The sequence below is a fragment of the Bombus affinis genome, chromosome 14 (assembly GCF_024516045.1).
Source record: "Bombus affinis isolate iyBomAffi1 chromosome 14, iyBomAffi1.2, whole genome shotgun sequence".
NCBI lineage: Eukaryota > Metazoa > Arthropoda > Insecta > Hymenoptera > Apidae > Bombus > Bombus affinis.
This window is the reverse complement of record NC_066357.1, coordinates 9551449-9576955: the sequence shown is the minus strand read 5'-3', so window position 1 is coordinate 9576955 and position 25507 is coordinate 9551449. Positions and strand designations below refer to the sequence as shown.

The 25507-nt window shown below is 34.8% G+C and overlaps 1 protein-coding gene and 1 long non-coding RNA gene across 4 annotated transcripts in view; one reads left to right on the top strand and one right to left on the bottom strand.

Moving 5' to 3' along the window:
* The window catches only part of LOC126924568 (suppressor of lurcher protein 1), a 530829-nt gene that overhangs the window by 170383 nt on the left and 334939 nt on the right, over positions 1 to 25507 (top strand). For all 3 annotated transcript variants that reach the window (XM_050739228.1, XM_050739229.1, XM_050739231.1), the window contains exon 4: positions 5512 to 5726. In XM_050739228.1, coding sequence (XP_050595185.1) covers positions 5512 to 5726 — 215 coding nt within the window. The remainder of the gene's footprint in view (positions 1 to 5511; positions 5727 to 25507) is intronic.
* On the bottom strand, positions 7040 to 24877 carry LOC126924625 (uncharacterized). Its single transcript, XR_007713613.1, has 3 exons — positions 23693 to 24877; positions 7393 to 7927; positions 7040 to 7289 (listed from the first exon to the last, which is right to left on the bottom strand). It is a non-coding gene; the product is annotated as an uncharacterized LOC126924625 (long non-coding RNA).

Here is a 25507-nt window from a genome sequence, read left to right as displayed (position 1 = left end):
ATTTACGTGTGGGATACTGTGGGATTTCTCTCAGATATTTTCGTGCCTTCGTTATTTTTAATGAGACGATTAATAATTCTTTTTTTTTTTTTTTAATGCTTTTTTATTCTTATATTATAATATTCGTGTAAAATCGTCTCTGGAAAGTGTCAGGATTAATATTGCGATATAACAAACTCATTTTACACGGGGGTAGAAAGTAATCGAACACTTATCATAGAAAATCCTTTGAAATTTCATTAATATCGTAACACGACTGTCACGATCAAAGTGGCGGTATTTTCAAAGTTAATCTGAAAATTTACGTACAAGTTTGAAGATATTAGTGCAAGTATATATGTACATACATATATTAGTAAAAAATTAGCATGCAGTATAAATAGTTGCTTTACATTTAGAACATACATTTAATGATAAAAATATATAATTCCATGAAATATTGAAATTTATTAATACAATGAATAACTACCTATTTAAAGTGAATTTTTACGATAAATACCTTACAACACCTATGTATATTTGTTTCAAACTTCACCAACATCATCGTGATAATTGTTCATATCGTATATCATGCAAAACCTTCAATGATCTATACGTGTTGAAACGCTTTTGCGAGCCACTGCGTGTCAATGTAATAAATTGTAGCAGGAAATTTCTGTTTCCTGACCTACAGAAAAAATTGAGAACAAAGCTGATGCACGCTATGCAGAACAAAGCGATATGTCGAGATTCGAATTCTGGTTGGAGAGAAGGGCTGTTTTCATCTTTCACTATGAATCGCTTTGTGTGTAAATTCAGCGGGGGTGGTTATAACGGTTGACGATCGGCGACGGCTCTTTGGGTTTCACGGAACAACACGTTCTTTGACAACGCGGCAATGTCACTGAGCATAGTAAATGTTTCTCGAGAATTTAATTCTCCAACGCTTGGATATTCGATGACTCCGTTCTTTTGAGTACGTCTCTTTTTGTTATCATTTTATTTCCCTTTGTTTCTTGCTTTACCCTCTGATTTTCGCGATTTGTGGCATGCTATATAAATTGGACGTATAAACGTAGCCGTGAAATTACGTAAAACTACGAAAATAATTGAATAATAGAAATTTAGCAAGTTTCCTCGTTCAAGTTCAACATTTTCATTTGGTAAATGAAATTATTTTTAATGCGTTTAGAGTAACTTGAGTAGTTCGAATCGAATTAAAACATTTCCCACAATGTCTTTATTAAGAAATTTCAAGGAACTTTAATGTAATATCTTTCGTAGATGTTAAAGTTTGATTCCATAGCAGAAAATGTACTTTCTTGTGCATTAAAAGTGACTTTATTATTTAGAAATTTAGTATCATATCTTTAACTATAACAGGATTTAACAATCAGTTTTTATCGTATTATTTTCAAACTTTTATGATCCCTCAGAATTTAATACGAATTACTGTGCATACGTTTAAAGTGAAGTTGCAGAATTTAATTATTAATTATATCGTGTTATAATATTCTCGTAAATCCTTGTTTATCGAATGTCACTTGCGCAAATAAAATAGAATTACATATGTAACATGCGTAAACACGTATCAATATAACAACGATGCAACATCACACAGAGTTTTATAAATTAAAATTAAATGAAATTATGCTTAAATTATGCCAACACATAAAATTTCCATTTTACATAAAATTATAATATCCACACCAAAGTTAATAGTCATTCAAATGCTAAATTTTGCAACATGCTGATTTAAATCAAACATTACACACATAACCATGAATTTCGACCGCAATTTATCAAATTAAAACCAAACATGTTAATCCTATTGAACATCTTTATGAACTTCAAAGTTGATACATACATCATTGACTTTGAAACGTAACTGAAATAATATTTCATTGGAAGTTAATCATGAAAGATATTGAGTTGTTATGCAGGAATAAAAAAAAAAATAATAATTTTATATTTTATTATTCGTAATAAAAGCATTTCACTATAAAGCTTTGTGTTTCGTATAATATTGAAGTACAGTAATAAAGGCATCAATTGGAAAGTGTTCGTGTTGATGATGTCACTTTATAAAGGCATACTATACATTCCTTGTCGAACAAGAGCCATTTATTACGCAAATAATCGATAACCTATTGCATATTGAAATACCTTCTAACATTGACTATGGTAAACGTGATACTATCCGAAATTTCAGTGATAATTTTAATTATAATGCATACATATATTCTTTTCATTATAACCACTGATAGTATTGTGCAACATTACCGTTACCTTGATATTACGTTCTATTTCTTTACATATATTTAGAAAGATACGAATTTGTATAAATAAATATAAGTAAAATAAATATATAAAATAAATAAATATAAATATCCAAGAGTCGAGTCATACATATAATATAGCACAGATATGCCATTATCTTACAATATTTAATTCTTCAGAATTATTTGATCATTAAACTATTAAACGAAGTTCGAAACGAATTAAAGTACAAGCTAAATTTCGTTAGTCTCCTGTCTCGATACGCTGCACCATTTTATCTCAGAATAGATGGTTGTCTCGAGGGATATGTAATTTCACGCGAGTCCGACACCCGTGTATCTCCATATAGCGCCAATATCACTTGAAAATTCTTAAAGTGAAAAATTTCACATTATTTGATTCAGTTTCTTAATATAATTTTTAACAATGCGAGGATCGCAAGTCGTACAACTTCTTCTTTTATATTTGCCATTTTCGAGAAAAACGCTGGACGATAATAACGCGAACACTCTGTGTATGATGAAAGAACTAAGAAACCATTATTGTTTGTCATGTATTAATTTACATAAATATTTTACGAAACAAGACGCATCCTTCCATGAATTGCATACGTTATTTCTCACATGGTATGAATTACACATGACTGCAGTTTATTATGCCATGGTCGAAATAAAATTAAAGCGCATTTTAACATGTGCCTGAACACATGCCAAACGTGAATTACGTTATACTTGCATATCAAATTATTTTAATCGCTAGTTCTTATCGCGAATTGTTGGTAATTCTGCTGAGTTGCATGAACGAAGAAATGACTCTGAAGGAAAATAAATTCAGCAGTTGTTAATATTGATATGAAACATTCATTAGAGAAGCTACGCAAAAAGCGATACAAAAATTTAATATGCAAAAATATTTGTCTCAAATATATAGGATGGTCCATAACTGGTGATACAAACAAGATTATTGGACGTGAAAAAATAAATCGGTTTGTTTCTGAGAAAAACGAGTTTGAAAGTTTGTCAAGTACGCTTGAACTTGGCTACTTGTTTGATTATTTCACTATTTATTCGATTATTTTATCGAACTTTTCGTTCAACGATATTATCGAACAAATTATTATATTATCTTAATTTGCTATTTAGAGCAATATCTCGATATATTCAAAAAGTTATTTCTTCTTGAAAATTAAAGGTTAGTTTTAAAGCTTCACGGTGGTATTCCGTAGAAAGGAAAATTTCCTGTTACAATGTCTACTTACTGTTTTCTCCACTCGGCTTTCTTCAGTATGAACGCAAATTAAGACAACCTTTTTATGTCTACCATTAATCATACTTACGTGTGACCATTCGACCTATCGTGCCTTAAGGAAGGAACTTGGAACTTTCTACATTAATACTCAGTCGTTTCCCGCGTAATTGTCTCCGTTTAACTAACAGGGAGATATCATGACCGGCTGCGGCGAATGCTTGCAACAAATGGAATATTGCGAGAGGTCTGCCGCTAATTAATTAGAAATCGTCCAAACGCTTGTGATGAATAGGCTGCGTAACAGCATCATTAAAGCCTCAGTAAATTTCGAATCAAGTCCCTGTGGCGCGTAATTAGCTCATTCGCAGATTTCCGTTCAGTAAAGATTAAATAATCTTTTAATGACCAATTCTACGTTGTAGCCGGGTCACGAAGGTTTGCACATGCTTATCGAATTTTGTGAAACTAAACGAAATTTTGGTACGTTGTCGCAAAACTATTTATCCATACTTATATATCAACGTAGTTATTATTAATGTTCCAAAAAGGAATTAAACACGTTATTAATCGTTTAAAGCATGAAAATATTGGGATGGAATTAGAAATTAGAAAATCTTTAATTTTTTAACGTTACGAAGATTATTGATCCTTAAATGGGTCGGTGCTACACCGTATTAACGTAGTACTACGCCTACTATTTTTATGGTTTTATGTCGATATAACGTGTATACTATTTGTAACATTGTATGTTATATTTTATGTATTTTATTTATTTTCCCTTAATAATGGTGAAAGTGAATAAATAGTGTCAGATTTTAACAATATGTGTATCAACGTGCCAGAAAAATTCATAGAGCTAATCTTTTCAATATAAAATTGTATATTTAAAAGCTGTATGTAGACTTTTGTGACTGACTATATAACGTGATATCCTTCGCTTAAGAATAGGTTTAAAGAGATCAAAGTTTCATCGACAGAATAAGTTTCGGCACTCTTTATGGCCATTGAAAGCTATATAGAATTCGCGTGTTAACAACCGCTAACGAACTGGCAAATTGTTTTTGTGAATATTAGCTGTAAGCTACTTGGCTCTATTATAATCCGTGCTAATTTTGCCATTGTATTCGCTTTAAGTCACGGGATTGGAAATGCTCCCCAAGCACGTGAACTCCAGTAATCTGTGTACAGCCGGACTTGGGAACACCTGTTCCGTTTCACTGCCGAGGCTAATTAGTCAATTAGCTATTCTACGAGTACTGTAGATTCGATATCTGATGCATCTTATCGCCGGGGCCGCTGCTACCGGGTGAAATTCGATGAATTTCAAAGCAGAAATTTACACCGATCAACTGAGGGATATTTCCTTAAAAAATAAACTGGATGGTAGAGAAATGGCTGTTTCTGCGAGAAACAGCGAAAGCGCATTTCGTTCCTTCATATTTGTAGTAATGGAATTTAAACGAAGCAGAATTAACAGAATAGGAGATAAAAAATATTTGCATTTCTAAAGATGAATGTATTTCTTGTAAATTTTAGTTATGTCAGTTTGATATTAAACGTTAAAATGCCTATTGATTGCATTTATCGGAAAATTCTAAGAAATTTTACTTTATTTAGTATATACGATTATACGTGCGATGATAATGAAATAATGGATACATATTATATAATAAAATAACTAGAAAATGAAAGCAGAGAAGTACATTGCGATAGCATATTTTTACTTAGCAAGTTGAGATATTCTTTTAACCGGAGCTATAAATTTCTTCATGCACCAAATCTTTTTCCCCTTGTATAAAATAATCGTCCCTAAAAATGATATATTTCGCTTTTATGAGCTTTAGTTTTCGTATAGCTGTGCATAATTGCGTGTCACTCTTGAAACATGTCTATGCGTGCATACACAGATACATAGAAAACGATGTTTATTAGTTTCGTTGAGGTCACGTTCTTCTTACAAGCACAAAGAGATTGCTAACAGCTTGCAACTGATTTATGTTCCAGCTGCGTGGGTGGTGACTTTCTAAAGGTGTTTCTACATTTAGAGACCAACGGTGTTTCCGAATACACCCCCTGGACTGGTGTGCTCTGCGGCGATCTACATGACATCCCGCAGGTTCTATACAGTTCAAGATCTACGCTTATTTTAGAGCTTCACACACAGGGACCTCCATCTAATGCGACCGGCTTTTTTGGCAATTTCCAATTCATCAACAGACGTGAGTTATCGACACGAATATTAATTCAAGTAATTAATTGTTGCTAACGATCCCCGATAGGGGTCTAAAACACTTTTGAGACACATTTTGGAAGAAAACTGTGTTTAAGTTAAATTAAGTTACGTTGTTCCACAAGTTTCAAATATCTAGCGTGCTTCTTGCGTTCAACGTTGCATCGTTTTCTGACGAAATACCTGCAATCTGTGCGTACTAAAACGTCCGGCAAAGTCTGTAGAACTATACTTTATTGTTAGTTCAACGGTAAAGATGATGTTTTATGTGGAGATGGATGCCTTGTGTTTTGAACACAAGAATAGGAATTATTAGAATGGGAAATTTCTAATTGAAACTTTGTTTAAAGACCTTATCTACGAATGTACATACATGAAAACATCTTGAATCGTATAGTATCGCTTATTTGGTAATAATATGTCGGTTAAAATCATTTGAAGACCTCGTGCCTAAAATAGAATCTCGTGACAATTCAAAAAGATCGAAAGATAGTAAATTCTTCTTAATAAACCGAAGGGAAAGGGAGATCATATACGTGTTCTATCTTGGATCTCTTGCTTGTATAAATTGTTTCATAAACTGCTTAGCAGCCTCTATTTTAACAATAAAGATATTCACTTTTAGGTCAATGGATCAATATAAGATGTATATGCGGTGGCAAAAATCTAATGAAAACCTCTGCTAACATATTCTGCGACAATAACGTTTAATATACAATACAATCACATGCATTTGATTATATTTAATAATATATTTATTAATAATATTCTGGAAAATATATTTATCTTTTTCTTTCTACGACAAACCAATTTCTATGACAAATCCAACCGCTGTATAACATATGTAATAATGTAGAATATTTAACGAGGATGCATTCAAGATAAACAATTCTATTGGAAAAGTAAGTTTGTATTGACAAAAGGAATTTACAACAATAATCGTGCAGTAAAAGAGAAAGTTAATACGTGTTTCGATATGTATATGGTTATTCAAAGCCATTAGTTACGCCACTTAGCACATAGGTAATTGAAGCGGAAGATATTCAGCATTAGGATGAAAGATCTATAGTGTGAACCGCTTAAGCGCGAATTTACGAGAATAGAGAATGTTACGAAATCCCTTTAATGACAACCAAGTTTGTGCTACCAAAATTTAAACAACGGACAGTGAATAAAAGTTACGTATAAAAGATGTAAAAAGATTTTCACTTCTAGATCTTTGTTAATTTATAAACGAAACAAGTATTAGTAAAAAGAAAGTAAATCATATTGTAACAAATGTAATGAGCATATCATACGTCATTTTCACAGTATGCAAATGATTACTACAGGTTGAATTTATTTTTATACAAATAGAAAGAAATTTGACTACGATATATGCATTGAGAAGGGTATGAAAATATAATCAACACAGCTGGATCACGTGTTAGCCTCAACTGACTGGATGCTGATTTCTTATTCTTCTTCTTCTTCTTCTGTCAATTTTTGACACCCCTTACACGCTGGCGTGCATGCTCCGCATATTTAAGTACTACTGATGTACATCTTAGACCTGATCTTACATACATATATGCATCAGATACATAAATTATTGAAAAAGGAAATAAGACTGAAAACTATTATTATGTTACGATAGATAAGGTAAACGTTTGTACCTGTGAGATATTTCATACACTAGATATTTGCCTCCTTAGACTGTCACCAGTTAAAGGATTTGAACCATTTATCTAGCTTAAATGTTTCGTAACTACTTCTGCAAGCATTTTCTGTTCATAAATCTTTGTCATTTCCACTACTAAAAACAATGCGCCATCCGAAAAAATTTAATGGGCAAATTCTTCTTAATTAATAAAGTGTTTGGGATAAAGAAATTACATTTGAGAAAAAGAACTTCCACTGAGCTGAATTTTTTAAATTCAATGAGAGGTAGATCCGTAACCATTGAAATATTACTCTATGATATTATTTATAAATATATGACTTCATTACGGAAATCTAAATTTGTCAATTAAACCGATATCATTCTTATACTTCATAATTATATTACGATCAAATATAAAATATACTATGGCATTAAATATTTATTAAAAGAAAATTATATGCGGAATAATTGTTTAATTATTGCTTCGTATATTCAATCCGCGCGCTGAACTTTGCGCAATTTCCGCCCATTCTTCTCCTTTCCGGTATCTGCAACAGAATCATGTTATATACGTTCGCGATCATCTACAAAAAAACAACGGATTATACCAGTCATGAATTAATATTATTAATTGGTAGTTGACACACAGAGATCCTAAATTTTTATAACAATAAGATAGATTTTCATGAACATAACTAAAAAAATAGAGATTAAATAGAGATCTGTTTCATCCACTAAATTATGACAACCACTTTATTTTAAACGTTTCATATATTTCTCTATATCGTGCGTGTTGTATAACATATATTTTTGTACCTTAAAATTTTCCATAAATGCATGAAAATCTGTAGTGTAACAATACAAATTTCACTTTAAAAACCGTTAATAGTCTAAAACTTTTGCCATCTTCAGAAAGATGTAAGAAAAGAATTCTTTGACCACTTTTTTATTATCCTCTTGGTTTCTGTTTGTATTTTTCCGTTAACCAAAGGACGTGTCGCGTTTCTTATTCGCGGTGATCGCGAAACGTAAATGTAAGGAAATTCCGATCGTAGATTTGCAAGCAGGTCCAGGACTAAATAGCAAATATTGTCTGTAGGCTTGATAAAACCGTGGTTCGTTAGTAAACGTTTCACGAATATGACTAGGCGAAGCATGCTTTAAACACGTTGGCTTGGGAATTTTTTATTTCGCTCACGTGTATGCTAGCTTACGTGTGCCACATATAACAGTGGCATAATTCTTCCCGGCCGGAGGAGACTTTTCTCGGCCATTCCGAAATACGCGATTTTCTCATACGCTTGCTAACATTGTTCTTTTTTTATGTGTACAACGTGGAAAAGAAGCGAAACTTCGGTGCTTTCCAAAAACTCACGTGATTTGCATAAAGCGAGACATGTGCATCGAATTGTTTCGTTTTCCTACTTCTACAACTCCTAGGTTCGTCGATATATTTATAAATATAATTCGTAACATTTATTTAGTTTATCTCCTTCTTTAATTACAGTATCTCAATTACAAAACTTTACAAAAGGTACGTTTAATTTCTTGAACGATATCTGTAGTTCCAAAATAAATCAATTACGATGCGATATAACCCACATCGAGCGATTCAAGAAATTATTTAATCATCTGGGAAATTTAACAACGTTTAACATTTCAATGAAAGAAAATGCGTGTTCAAGGTACAGTGCAAGAAATGGCGAGAACCTTCGTATCAGTGCACTATAAGGTCAAACATTGTGATGAATAATTCATCCCCAGACTGAACATAACTTGGCGTTCTAAAACGAACAGTTGCTCGCATACGTTCGTTACTATACGCTCCAATTTCTCCGGACGATTGTCATCAGCGTTTTTCAAAGAGGTCTATTATGCTTATGTTCGATAGACGACCACGACTGTCGCCGAACATTGACTATCTCACAGCAATCGTTCAGCTCATGTACGACTTACAAATATGTATTCCGTTTCCTCATAAATATGTATTAGAAATGGATGAATTATTGCATCTTGATTACCCTTTATCGTGCTTAACAATGAAAGAAGGTTAATTCGACGTTTTATCGAGAATTCTGAGAAAACTTTTGTACAAAACACACAATATATATATCAAAAGATAAATATATATGTGTATATTTTTAAAGTTAAGTGTTCCTTTATTTTTCGTCATTTTCTCTGTCAATTTTACTTCTTTTTCAAAATACATATTTTTATTATACTACAATATCCTCAAAGAACCACACAATTTATGAATTGATGAAAAAAAATTTCGTTTCGCACAAAATTTTTCATTTCGTCGGCAAAAGAGTTTCACCTGTGCTACATACCGTGTTCAATTTACTTCTATGCGTTGCAAATGTTTAAAAATGGAGCTAATTTCTTTTGTAACTCAGGAAACAACATTTTATCTTCTCAGATGCGAACATCGTAATATCTGAACCTTCTGTCCGAGACAGAATGTCTGCCAGTAATAGATACATTTTAGTGTTATAAATAAGATTATTGCACGAGGTATTCCAAATTTAAAATTTCTATCTCCCTAGCACGTGTACTATTTATCATTTATTTATACCGCTTTGTTACAAAATATTTTTCTAATACGTTTCCTATCTACTGTAGCAAACATCGTACATCGTAACATTTGCACATATTCCCACTGACACACACAGGCGGGCGCGCGCACACACACACGATCTAACCATCTTTTCCTCTTAACACTTTGTGTGTTTTCACATACCTAAGCTTTTGGTGCTTTTCAATCCTATGGTACGCCACTACGTCGCCCACTCGGAACAGATTTCGGGTCAAAGTTAATCCGAGCTGGACGAAATTCATCCAGGATTCGGCCAAGCATAATGGAAGTCGATAACCAAAGAGATTAGTTAGACCAGAGATTAGACGACAGATAGGAAAATCGGTGTTCGGTGGCTGGCTTATCGTAAACCGTGTTATCAAAGCAACCTAACATATAATGCTTCACGCGAAGGAGCCGCTTGATCCCACGGCTAACTCGATCGATATTCAATTTCCTCGGCTCGATCGCCGTTACATCGAGATACTTTATCACTGTGAGTCCCCTCGTGATCGTTGATTACTAACCGCCCACGGAGCCAACGATGATATTTCACTGGCATAGTTTGCGCTAAAAGGATCGCGGAACAAAGACCTTGACAGAGCAGGAAGAAAAATGCACCGGATTTGTCGTAATGCGTGAAGAATGTCACGAATCCATTTCGTTCGATCCATCATCCGAGACGAACCCGTCACCAAAGAATGTGCGCTACTGCAACGGTGCGCCGCAGATTCACACAAGAAGAAAAACGAAAGAGAAAACCGACTTTCATACACGATATACAGGGTGTCTCGCAGTATCGGCAAAATCGCTTCGACGATGGATTCTGCACATGAGGACAATGGACTTTCTTTTTTTATTGCTTTCATGTGAAGAATCCACGGCCTAAGATGTTGTTCAGTGCTGCGGGACATCCTGTACATTCCTTTCTTTTTTTTATTCTTTTATTAGATTCGATGTTCCATTTTTGTAGTATCAAATTTTTGTAGCCATAAGAGAGTGCAGCTACAGTGATGGACGAAGGAAATTGTATAAAATAAGAAGTATACAAAGACAACATAATTGCGCAAAATGGATTTACGTTTAATGAGAGCAGTGAATAAATATAATATATACTACAGAATAGATAGCAATATAGTAAAAAATTTTTGGTACAAAAATTAGTAGAATTCAGTGTGACAATTTTAAACTTCCTTTTATCCGCCACTGTAATTTTCACGTTACGAATTCTCGCTTTACGAACATTTGGCTTTACAAATTTTTTAACCGTAATTTTTATTTTATATTGTCCATGGCAAAGGTGACTAGGAGCAATTTTTTTTCAAGGAAAAGAAAAAAATACATGAGAGATTTTTAATACATCTACTATCCCGACAGCTGCCGATTCCTCCGGTGACGAAGCAGCGAGTTAATTCTTCTTCAAAAAATTTTTTTTAGTTTAAAATTTCTGTCTTCGAATTAAATTTCTGTTTTGAATTTTAAATGTCTCGTGTTATTTTATAAATATATAAATCTTAGACTAGTAAATCTTCCTTAATATTTATTCCTTAATATTTATTTTATATTTTATATATATTTTTTCTTACGAACGTAACTCTCGCTTACAGTATTAATTCTGAGGCAAATAGATTCTCGCTGTACAAATTGCCGATACACGAAACGTCACTAGCAACCAATTAATTCGTAAACTCGGGAACCACCTGTACTACCAAATGACTCGAAATTTAATACACTTGGACCGAATTAATTAGCAAGTGAATGCTACAGTAAATACAATGGTACGCCAATATAGGTCATCCTGTCATAAGTAGCGTGGGTTTCAGTTTTCCTGTTAAAAGTTTAAAAAAAAAGCAATTATCCTTCACCAATCGACCAGTATTTTTTATAATTCACTATCTTTTTCTGGTAAATTTTCTATTCCAACTTTTTAAAAGTCCGATGATAACGCCTCCCATTGTTTCGAACTTAACTCTCGGAAAAACAGCATTCTTTATGACCAACACTTTTCCTAGCCATCGTAATAAAAATTCTTTTCAGTTCGGTATCGCTTTATCACTGCGAGATAAAATATTCGCGAAAACAACGTTCAACCTCCATTGACGAAGCTTAATCTCAAGACTATTGCATTCTTTTAATAGACTCGCGATCACACTCTACGGACACATTTTCACAGTAGTACCTGGCAACGATGCGTTAGAAAATTCGGCGTATTCCCTCGTAGATTATACGCGTCCATTAAACGCTAAACAGCAAGCTAACCGTGTGTCGGAGCGTGAAGCGTGTTCGCTGATTAACCATGTATAATTAAAATGTAATTTCTCCCTCGTAACCGGGAAGTTTTAATCAAACGGGGCTTAAACCAAAGAACCAGCGGATGGGACTATAGCGCGATACACTAGGGGGATGATTATCGCGGTGGCTGCGGACCGCGGGATTCCCAGTCACCTTTCTTCACCACTAATGTCCAGTATTTTATGCAACTGAATGTTATTTGCACATCTCGAGGATTATTTAGCGATATCTTTCTCGAACACGGTTGTTTTTGGAAACGTTGTCCGTTTGAATTATTATACAGCGAATTGTTATACCGCGAACTTTTCTACGTGATACTTGCGCACAATTGGAAACATTATTTTGACGCTATTTATACTATATCAAACGTTATTTATAGACACAATATTCTTCAGTTTGTTATTTTACCTTTATCGCCTTGCTTCCTGCTATCAGAGCAGCACAGAATTTAATATGTACGTACGTTTTATTTGGACGTTTAAAATGTTTATATTTACAATTTAATTTTTACTACTTTGGTAAGGTAAAATTGATCGAAAGCAATATGAAATATGAAAATCAATCCGCTTTGTAATTACTTCCTTCGTTAATTCCTGAAACGAGAAAATAATGACGCAATTTTAATACACGAAACTGATATTATTTAAAGCGGATTAGTATCTCGTGCAACTTGAAGCAGTGCTGCGAGCCATTTCAATATAAGGACCAACCGTCTGATTATGTATGCGCCAATATCTCGTATTTTAGCTTTAAATAAATCTCATTTATTATCTGTACCAGCTGGATCAAAATCAATGTTATGACTGCATTCTCTGGAAAAGGTAGAAATTGATCGAGTATGTAACTGATACTTGGTATAATGAATTGAGATAAAGTCTAGGGATAATGTATTACTCCTAAAACATGTTCAATTACGATAAAATGAGGCTCTAGGGGATATATCTGGGTACATGTTGTTATTAAATTACTTTTATCTTTCAGAAATGATGATACAGAATTATTACAATGTATGTGATATTATTTCCCAATAATATTGCAAATAATTACAATAGGTATAATAAATAAACAATGTTGCAACAACGCGTCGCTGTACAGAAAATAGATAAGGCAGAAGATTACACGATCACAGGATAATGTACTTACCATCCTAACAACCTCATCGCCTCAATTTCCCCGAAATTCGGCAATTAATGAGAAAACGGTGGGGGCGATGTCTTGGAAATCATCTCAGCGAAACTATTGCTTATAACATACATTTATTAAGCAAAATTTTCTTTAGTTGCGCATAACCGTTACAAAATTTGATAATTATTAATTTCATTGTGCAACGAATCGTAAACATATTTGTACGTAGGAAGCCATTAACGTAGGAAGCCATAAATTAGATAACACTCGAGTTCCTAAATTATTAGCGAATTATTAAAACCATTAAGAATATTTAATATTACCTACAGTAATCTCATCAACTATACACAAGTAACCCTAATTTCCTTTTCATCTATACCTATTTTTCGATAACTGTTTAAACCGATCTTTACATTCATAGTAGCAGTTTTCGTATTGTATTCACGCTATCGTTGGCTCCATGAGTGCCATAAATGATTGCACGAATCAGATTTACATAGATGTTAGACAAATGTCACGCTTTATTCAAATTACTTAAATCGTAGCAAGTATATAATCAACTATGTAGTTTGTTCTAGGAACTGCAATAGACCGAGCTAAACCACGCCATAACATTAAATTTTTACAAAATATTAGATCGTATTTGCCTACTTCTTTCTAACGATGTTATCCGAATCATTCACTTTGTTGACAATTTCTTAGTTAATTACGAACTTGGTTATGAAATTTGTGTCGTTGCGATCGTTGCAAAAGATCTAGTACCTAAAACGTGAATAACCGATGACCATCGTAGCAGTAAACGTGTTTATGGGTTGTTTACATCAGCTCGTGGAACCATTTATCGATTCTCGAAGAACCATGAATGCCAAAATCGCGCTTGTCTCTCAGACATAACGTGGAAAGTCGACTCCTGGTGGGAAGTTTCTTCTCTGTTCGAATATTGCAAATCGTCGATGATAGCGTTGTAACGAGTCGTAAACCGTCCAAGCCACCGTAAATTTTCGCGTCAAATAGTAGTAAGATATATGCAGTACTTGTCAGCTACCCACTGGCTATCCGATCGAAACTCGACGAGTTACGATTAAAATTCTAACGAGACCCGAACTCTCAGTACTTATCGCTCTCAGTGATAAAGAGTTCTGCATTACGATGGTCAAGATAAAGAGGAAATATGGTACAAGTACGAAATGTCTCTGGGCTATTTGCACCGGTATTGATTAAAGTGGCCAATTGAGGCTGTTGGACTATTTTCAACTTTCTCTACCACCGGCATCGTGCTAATTACTTGGAGACTGGCCGTCCGAGATATCGACTGAAATTCGATTTCCCCTTTTATCTGAATCCATTTGAAGCCTTCCGGCAATTAGAAGAAGAGCCACCACTTTCGACGCATGTTATTGCTCACTTTTGAAAAATTTGAATCGTCGTTACGACACGGTCTCGTTGATGTTAACGGAACGCCATTCGCCTGAAATTATCTATGGGAATGTTAGAAATTGGTACAAAAAAAAAAAAAGAAAAAAGAAAAGGAATGGAAAAGCTTGGTAATCGAAGCTTCGTAAAGAATTCATTTCGAACGAGCATGTCCGCGGCTACGAAATCATACAATCAAACAAGAACCATTCACGTCTCGGAAATTAAATTCCTTTGTCCGTAGCCCTTACATCGTGAAAGCATTTTGTTCGCAGTTTTACAGTTTTATCACGTGGCTATTGTTATAAAGCGAAGTTTACTTGCCATTATATGCCAAAGCAAATTTACTAACAATATAAGCTATTTTTGTGCAAGGTGAGCCGTATTGTTTTGACATTAATTGTAGTAGGATAATTGGGAAACTGTAATATTATATCTACGAGTTGGTAAATCCTCTCAACATTAATTTTTAATTAATTAATTTTTTTAATTTTTAATTTTTTAATTAGAAAGTTAGAAATTGGAAAAAGAATGTTGACTTTATGAATGAGCGTCGAAGTGAATGAAATGTATATTGAATTTGCTATTAGAACTTTCAAAAAACATCACATCAGGTATCTAATGTTCTCTGATAGCATAATGGGAGTTTAATATTATGAAGGCAAGTTCTCGTGCGGTCACGAGTTGTCTAGACATTATATGCGTTCAACGTTGTTCAAAGTATTGCACGTTCTGTGTATTATTCTCCATAGAATGAATTTCAATAAAATTTCATTAATTCTAAAAATATGACGTGAATATTTAGATTACTGTAATTAATTATCTCGTTCGATTATGACCAGCTGTATTGTTAGAACGTTTTGAGATCGCGATTAAAAGAAACATATGTTTTTCTGGTTATACTGTATAAATTTTACTACATTTCAGTTAGAAAGCTTGATCTTATAAGATGATTCGCTACGGGGAGGCTATTTGGTATGGTCGTTTAAACGTACGCTCTGGATTTTATCATTTTGACAGTTCTATTATCGTTACGAAAAATATACCACAGCAGAATCTTCCTTCACGCAATAAAATATGAGCAATATGATTCTCACAAGGATGAACACCGAGAAGAGAGGAGTTTCTGCAATTTTCGTAACAATCGTATGGTTGTTCTACCGAATATCTTTTTAGTCTACTTAACATAAAACTTGTTTAAAACATTGCAAGTCTCTTTTGTTCGCGTCTTATTTTATTTCAACCAAAGTGCTTGTGAAATTTAAAGATTTTATTACGCAATTTTGATAAAGGAAATTACCAACTCTTAACAACTTTCAGATCTTTAAAGAATTGATTTTTTCAAGAACAACAAATTTCCTACGTTTTGAAATTTGTATAGCTATCGTCAAATACAGTTAAATTAGAAGTAACACGACACGAAATTAAAATTAACGGAACTGTACTACCAACGTTGGTCCTTGAAGCAGTGGAATATGATATTTTCTATTCAATTCCTGCTTCTGTAGCGATGCCTTTCAATAATTAAAATTTTACCCACAACGAACGTGAAAATACGACCGTTGGGGAAAATATCCTTTTTCATGTAACTGAAATGATCGTTTCGCGGATCCAAATGCCTTTCCACCTGGCTGATGAAACCATTTTAAAAAAATGAGACTGTTCTGGTACAGCGAAAATTTTAATCAATGCCGGCAACGACTTGCTTTCAATCGATAATTAATTTTCTTTTAAAAGGTAATTCAGTCGAATCGAAAACAAGCACAAGCACTACTGGAAAGTTGTTTTCGACGGTATGCCCGAGCGGTGATAATTTTCTTTCATAATCCCATTGGTACAACTGGGTCTCCGCCGCTGTTTTATGCAACCGTTTCCGTTTGTTGTGTTATTTCAACGATACCTAAGAGACATCTGATACGGAAAGTACTTAAACTCGTGAACTTTTTCGTAGGAGTTAAAGGTAAATCTGCTTCCTCCCTCCCTTTTTCTCTCTCTTTCTCAGTGGCGATGGCGAACGACCGAACGAAACTTTGTCTCGGCACGTCCGTCTCTTTCACAGCCTCGTAAACAACTTGCCACGTCATTACGAGTTTCAGTAGAGAATATCCCCAGCGACGTACAAAGTTAATGAAACTTAAGAAAATTTCTTGCTGTTCATTTCTGTCCCAGGATCACATCTAGCAACGTTCTTCCTTCGGGGGTTAATTTATTTAAATGGATACGAGACAACTAGAATACCAAGTGCAACTGACGTTTGTTCGACGTAGTTGTAAATGTTTAAAGTGATTTGTTCTAGGCTCGAGCGGATCAGGCTTCCTAACTTTTAAGCTCTTTCGGTGCCTTTAAAATTGTATCCATTTATTTGCGCAGAATTCATAGAATATATTGGTTCGAGCGCGTTACAGGCGTTTTACCTCCTTTTTTTTCTTTTTATATTAATGGCTTTAATTATTCTATCTATGAGAGTGGGAAGCAACTAAATGTACAGAATGTTCCATTTATTCTGGTAAATAATTCTGTACGTTACGTATTCGACTGAATTACGTATGTTTTGTGAATAATAGCAAGTATAAAATATCTATAAAATAAACTGAGAAATACTTTATTAAAAAGATGTAACAAAAATACGAAATAACAATGGATTCATATTGGGTTGAACGTGGATTGATATTTACATTAGTTTCATTTCAAAGTCTTGTTTGTTCATACAAATATAGGATTGATACGAACGAAAGATTTAAAAAATTTGATACAAATTTCAAAAATGTAATTTAGTACATAAGAAATTTCTTATTGACGCTCTGTAATATCAGTTAATATATATTACTACCGTTAAATAGTTCAAACAAAATTAGCTTCTTATTTTCTAAATATCATTCTTGCGAGTATTTTACAAATATCTCTATGCTTGCCGTTTTTACATCGTTGTTAACGTACAATAGCATGGAAGATCGATGCGCTGACCTAATAGGAATCGTTTCTATGCGTAGCTAACGTTTCAATCTGGCCACGCTACTTTCCTAAATCCGGTAGAGATCGCGAGCTAAAAGTTTGATCGTTTAAGCGGGTCATTTAACCGTAATGAGATCACAGGGTTAAAATACCAAAAAGTCTCACTTGCTACGTTTTCGATACTAGCTGTTCACAGTTGCTGCTTCAGGCAGGATTAATTGAGCGACCGGTTACTCGAGTTAAAGAGAGCCGGTGAAACATCGCTCGCGCAAACTCCGAGCAAATCTCGTGAACGACGTTAGCAGACTCTTTTAACGTCCGCCCTTTGAGTCTGTGCCGAACGGCTGGAAAGGGGGTAATGCTCCGTGAAACAACTTCGAATCCGCTGTCTTGCTTGTGACAGTGCGGTTATGAAGTTGCGGTTGCGTAAAATGAAGAACGCTTGCGAATCACAGACAGAAAGGAAACAGTAGGCAGAGGTTTTCAGATTTGTAATTTACGCGACGAATGTACTCGGCCGTTAGCTTATTTTTGACTTGGGCAAGATATTTTAATTACACGATTACGATCGAATCAAAGTGCAACGATTTGAATCTTCGTAATGACCGTCGTTACGCGTAATAGGACATTCTGACCCGTTTAAATTTTAAAAGCTGATATACAGGATGGTCGGCGGTACCACCGGATGCAGGACGATTCCACGAGAAAAAATAAGGCGAAAATATACGATACAATTTTTTCACACGATGTTCCGTTTCCAAGAAAATCTTGGAAATCTGAAAAGACTGAAAATTTGACAAGTAACGCTTTGATTGCCACGCCGAAATCACATGTTTCGCACAGGACACCACGCGAGTATTTTTATTACTCAAAGCATATAATGGTAAAATAATAATGAATCGATGATGTAAGACAACATTCTTTCAACATTCTCTCAAGCGCTCCGGTCACCAATGACCACCGTGGCCGGTCATACATGACCAACGTGGCAGTCAAAGCGTTAAAATTCGTTCAGAAAATGCTTTGTTTTCGAGAGAAATAAATTCGAGAATGTATCGCGCGCGTGTATTAGACCGGTCCTTAAATTAAACATTTTCAAGCTTTATTTCCCTAAAAATGAGATCTTAAACAAAGACACTTTATTTCATATCTTCAATTTATTTTTTCACGTAGAATCAGCCTGTACACAGTTACGGGCCACTCTGTATAATAATAAGACGTCGTATATCAGTAAACAGGTTTAAGAAAATTATTTAGTCCAAAGAAAAGAGAACTGAATTGCATCTTACTATTTACTAATTACTATCTCCTCTCGTTACCGTTCCTTTTCAATTTGTCATTATGATACAAATAGGCCGATCCTTTTCAGATTGCGGAATCAGTTATCTGGAGGCCGGACACATTGAAACATCGGGACACGCAAAAGTTTCGCCGTGCGGAACGTTTCGAGTGATAATTTCGCCAGGGCAGATTGTGAAGTGTCGGCTACGTGAAACAGTTGCGAGGGAGAACATACCCCGACATTTCGTTCAATTAAACTCTCAAATTACTCGAGCAAATATCTGTGTGAAATTTTATTCATTGGGTTTAACACATAGGTTGTCACCTCTCGTTGTACCACCGTATCATCGTCCACATTGTTTGAATCAAATTGTGTTTACCCGGTCGTTATTTATATTCATTTAATTTCTGGAAAAGTAATAAATGTCAGTGGTGCAGAAATTACGACATCACGACGGGCGTTCGCAACATTAAATTCATACGAGTCGTTTTTCATGTTCTTTTCACACGTTATTCTTCTTATTATAATGTTATATACACACACACGCAGCGCCTACGTATCTGCAACCTCGTTTTCTCTCTGATGCTTTTTTTATTTTCATCGTTTCTTCTCTAGTTTACATCGTGTCATATCTATTTGTTATTCTAATTAACAAAAAATTATCAAAACGACAAATTTTCTGCTTTTTATCAATTTAATTCGCAAATACCATGTATTAAAAGTAAAATTCGCTACCATTAAGGGAATAGTTGAAACTTTATAATTTTCCCTGATGATTATTACCATTTGACAAATATTTCAGGATATGAAAAAGGTTCACTTACTGCACCGATAAAGAAAGAAACGGAGATTTATGACACAGTTTTGCGTTACAATGCAACAAGTTTCAAGTTTAACGGTTAACTATTGCTTGCATTCTCAGTCCCGATAAAACAGTAGATTTTATTCGCGATAACAATAATCTTCCAATGATAATTATGCAGTATACTAGCGGTTATTTAATTATCGCTTGGAAAAATAAAACATTCAGGCCGCGTGAAAGCAATTATCGAAAAATAATCAAGCTCGTTAGCAACTCCCAAGCGAAATCGCTCGACATTATCCCCTAATTCTCACTGGAGAATCACTTCGTAATTTCATTCGCACAAGGAATATACCATTAAACGTTTCACTCGAAAACATATTAAATCTGGCGTAACCAAAACGCCACGGCATGAAACAATAAAAGCTCATTAGCTAACGATCATGGCAATCAAGTGCATAAACAGTTTCGTTACGCAACGCTACGCAACACTTAACGTCCGTCCTATTATTTGATGTAATTTTAAAATCACATCGAACAGTTCCGTCCGCAAGGGAAGGGCCTGCGTGTTTGCGGTGTTCTGCAATTAAAACGCCGTAATTTGCGGAGCGCGTTGATCGCCGGAATTGAGTAAACGGCGCGCAACAGCGTTTCCAAACGCGTGCGCGCTACAGCCAACGTGTATCATAGCTATTGCCTTAATTTGTGCGGGCGCGGATAAATTGATAATGAATCCGATGTGTCGGTACACGATTAATTTAGGGAATTCAATCGTCCCGATCGAGAGACTCCTCATTCTAAGCGAACGATTCCTATTAGGTCTGATCAAATATTGACATTCCCTTAAAGACGGATAGATTTTAAGATCGCTGCAGTCTGTGTGCTCGAGATTAATTGCTTTACTACGTACGCGCATTATACGTTAAGTTGACTTTGTATAAGCGAATAGGTATAATAAGTGGACTGCTGATTTTTACACATTTATGAAAAATTTGAAAGTAAAGAAAATGCATAGAACGCGCGTAATATGCAAAGATGAGTAAAACATGTAGGATAAAACAATCATTGTGACATTTAATAAACGAAACAAAAACGATTCAAAAAAATTGCTAATAACAGCCGGAGGAGCAGTTAGTAGATAAATTGACGATTTCGTTGTTTATTATATTTATGTTTGATTGTTTTCGAAGATATGCATAAATCAATCTATCCAAAAGAAAAAGTGATGGGACTTTAAGCGGCTAAAGCTAAGCCTTCCTGGAACTACAGTCAATAAATCCCAGTGGTCAGGGATTTCGATGATTGAAATATCGCAAAGGAAATATTGCTTGCTGGCGGGATGTCTAGATTTGTCAAACGGATGCATTACGTAGCGGATTTTATCTGGATTTTACTCGAAACAGATTTCCTCTAAGAAATTTACTAAATTTAAAAATTAGACGAACGCACTGAAAAGAATACAAATTGTCATTTCGATAAATTGCTTGTATCAATAACATTTAGTACATCGATATAATTTTTCCACGTATACATTTTAAAAAATGTGTGATTTCCCGTGACGACGATGTATCGAATTGATTGCATATCTTTGCGATCTCACAACTCAACTGGACTTCGAATCAATGATAGATAGATCGATAATGTGTAGGTGGAAGGTCTGATATGTCTCGTTTTGTCAACGACTTGGCAGAGAAAAGCTTTATACGCTGCAAAGATCCGATTCGCGGTAAATATAGTAAATAAGCGTTAAGTAAAACATATTTCGTGTAGTCGACCGTATGTCGTTTTTGCAGAAAATGGCTTTCGTAATGGGATTAACGTACACAGAGAAAAGGAACGAAAAGAGGAAGATTAAGCTACGAGATTACTCCGTAAGAAAATACGGGGAAAGATTTTTTGCCGTTTTTTGGAAAAGAAAGAGCGAACCGTATAAATCATTCTGGCTCACGTACCTGTTTAGAGAATTTCGAAATTTATTTCTTCATGCTGAGAAACTCGAATAAGACTTTCCTCTAAATACTCGTACAATATTCGTATCCTATTTTATAAACAACCATTCAAATAATAATTATCTTATAAATAGCAATTTACAAGAACAGATTTACAATTCTTTAATGTCAGTATTATATAATACGTTTCTATCGAGATTTAGTAAGATTAAAATGAATAGAAAAGTGTATTTTCGCCGTTTAAAACCTCGAGGTATGGTAAATTTACAATGTAAGAGCTTTATCTGTTGAAATTAATGTCAATCTATATAACTCTTTATGAGGAGATTTTGTTTCTTAATAAAAAAAAAATCAGCGACAAATGTCACCATCAGATAATACATCAATATTTTATAAACAATACACATAAAACAATCAGGAAATTTTTACATATTATCTACTCAGAAGATAGTAGAAAATGTGCGCTGAATAATGTATTTTGATTTAAATCGATATCTCAATTCGTTCCGAAGATACAGCCCTTTAGGGTATAATAGATGTGTCTAAGTTTATAGAAATATGAATGGCAGTTCGCAGCGGTTTGACCTACATTTTTTCCAGGAAATGCATACGCTTAGTAGTAGTAATGTAGTAAGAGAAGCGTAGACGCTGTCTGTCACTGACCAGCGCAATATTAAAAAGAGGTTGCGATTGGAGTGGGAGGTTTGAGCGTGCGAGAGAGACAGCGATAGAGAATTGGTGAAAAATTCGATTCTCCACGAGAACGATGATATCTTAGCAACGGAAAATCGAAGCAGAATAAAGCGAAGAGCATTTTGCAGGGCAAGGTTTACTCTTCCTTACGACTTCAACTAGATTTCAAAATTTTCATTGGATTTGCAACAGTAGTTAACAGTTTCAATAGGCATTACTATGAATAAATGTGTATATTTTTTTAACAATACTGTTTCTAACGGTATCTTTAATAGTTTATATACTAATTATAATACAAAACTACGTGTATTGCGCAAAATTTCAAATAAAGATTCTGTTGGTGAGGAGTATTACCAATTTCTCGAACTTTTATATGATACTTGTGCTGTGTCGGAACAAACGCTTATTGAAGTATTTGTTTTTACTATATCGTTTACATATTCCGGTATTGTTAATGGTTTTTAAGCCAATTTTAATGCAAAATTATGTATATTTGCGAAAATTTTCAATGAAATGTTTTATTTACTAACGTAACCAACAATTTCTCTTTCTTGGTGCGTAATACTTGTGCCACGCACAACCATAAAGTATTTATGTAACAGTAAATTCATCTCACATTCACGTTGGAGAATACGAGCCACCGCCTTTTCCTTGTCTTATCAAGAATTTCAATAACCCAAAAGAAGAGGAATTTACGCTGGCGCAAAGTTATCTTTTCTGTTAACCAACCGGGTCCAGCCATTCAAACGAGAAAATTCCTGACAACGCCGCGCCGGTCTGATAAACAGAGCCGAAAGAAACGAGCATCGCCTTGTTCGTTTTATCGGCCATTCAAATCTGGCCTGGTTTGGCTTCTAATCGCTATCAGCCGGTCTGTTGAACACAATCGACCCACGAACGTACGCTGCCGTGTACGTGCACTCGTGCACATCGTATTCAAACACGTGCACACGAATCGTACACCACGGAAACGCAGATAGCGCGTGCCACGAGTAGTAGCCTGCTGGTGCAAAGTGACTACGTGTCCCGCGTACAAAGCCCATTAAAATCTATCCACCGGAGCAATAGCGCGAAATTTAAGAAGAATCTCGAGCGCACGTTCCTATGGCTTTGTGGAAACGACACGAAGAAGATGGTTTTCTTAATATATAGGTACTTTCAACCTACAACGATATGTCGGTGGAAAAGAAACTGTTGGATGATCAATTGCCTTTATCCAGTGCAACTTACGTTTTGCTCGTGTCCAGTTCAATGCGTGTATATATTTGTTTTGTACACAGGTTGTTTTTACGAGATATTCCGACGTGTTTTGTAAGCAACATCTAGAATCCTTAGTCATCAAGAGCAGAGTTCGTCATCGATGGAAGTCTCTCCATCGAGATGCGCTTGATAAATCGCGAGAAAATTATTAAAATCTTTAAGAATCGTTAAACTGTATAGGATTGGTATATATATAGGAAAATTAAATGTTTTCTTTGTCTCTATCCACTATATCTCTCGATCATTGTTTTAGCCAATTTTTATTCCACCCTTTGGCTTTCTATTTTATCTATGACAGAAACATTATACATATATTAATATTACATGGTATTAAAACAATTTAAATTTTGCTTTTTGATCATTACTCTGTCATTAATTCAAGTGTATATTCCTGGCAATAATAATCCGGTGTTGTTAATAGAAATCGAGCAAAATGTTCACATATCTATGAGCGGCAACATACATGTATAGTCAATACGGTCTTATACTTTCATACCCGGCACAAAACAAAAGTTTTAACCAAGAAATTCATTCCCCATGGTGGAACAACGCAACTCCCAAGAGAATCGCAGTTGCGGTTCGTTTATGCGTCGTTTTTTTTTTCGTTTCTTCGGTCTTCTTTACGGTAGAAGTCGCCGTGACGAATGGGCGACGCTCGATTGGGTCTCGTCTTCCGGAAATTCGTTCTTCCGTCGCGTCGCTAGACAGAGCGTGCTAGAGGCTGTCTTGAGAATTGCAGAGACAAGGGTTAAAGGTGAAACGAAAGGAACGAGTCGAAGGTGCGATGAAATCAGTACGCCGAGATCGTTAACAGGCTCGTTGTAAATCCAATAAATTTCGTTATAACGCATTTAGAGCAATAATTTTAAACGTCTGTGACTGACAGAGCCTCGCGATTAATGGGGATCATCGAGTGTCACGTAAACGTGACGACTTGTCAAGAGAAGTATATGCATCGCAATTGATAGTGCTCTCTTTAACGCCAGAATTACTTACTTCCGATCGATGCTTGACTACATATATGTAGATTAATGTAGAAGATTGTGTAATCATGTTTCTGTCTGAATGAAATTCAACGTTACTTTCGCTAAAAGAATTCCTACTGTTTTTACTTATCGCGAAAACAAAGAATCTGAACTCGATCATTTTGATAATTCTAATACAAACGATAGATATCTAGAAGGTTCGAGGAAAAAATTAAAAATTAAAAAGGCGTCTTACACCGAAATATCCTAAATTCGAGACAATTTGTACGCTTCAGCTGTTCGTTCATTAACAATTAAAATGTGTAAGACGTGCGCAGCTGGCATTTCTGTACGTTTCAAACTACTATTCTAATAGTAACTTGATAAAGGACTCTTCTATCGTAATTGATGTAGAGAAATTGATTACTTTCTTGTATCGGTGCCCGTACTGTTGCACAGAAGAAATTACCCTCAGCTTTACAGATTCGGCTTGCTGGCAGTCGTAGTCTACGTCTGGATAATGCGGACATTTAACGAAACGCAAAATATCGAATTCGATTAAATATATCTTTCTTGTAACCATTAACGTCTGACAGTTCTTTGAGGTCAAGAATTTAATTTATGTTAATGTAGATGGAATCGAATCGAATTAATAGAATTTAATCTAGATGAGAATCGAAGAGAATTATTTTTTATTTTAATGGGAAGACTTATCTCTCTTTATTTTTTACATTGAGCCAGGAAAATTGGCGTCGGCAACATTTGCTCTTGATTTACAACGGATTTCCGTTTATAGAGCACTGTACTGTAATATTGTAAT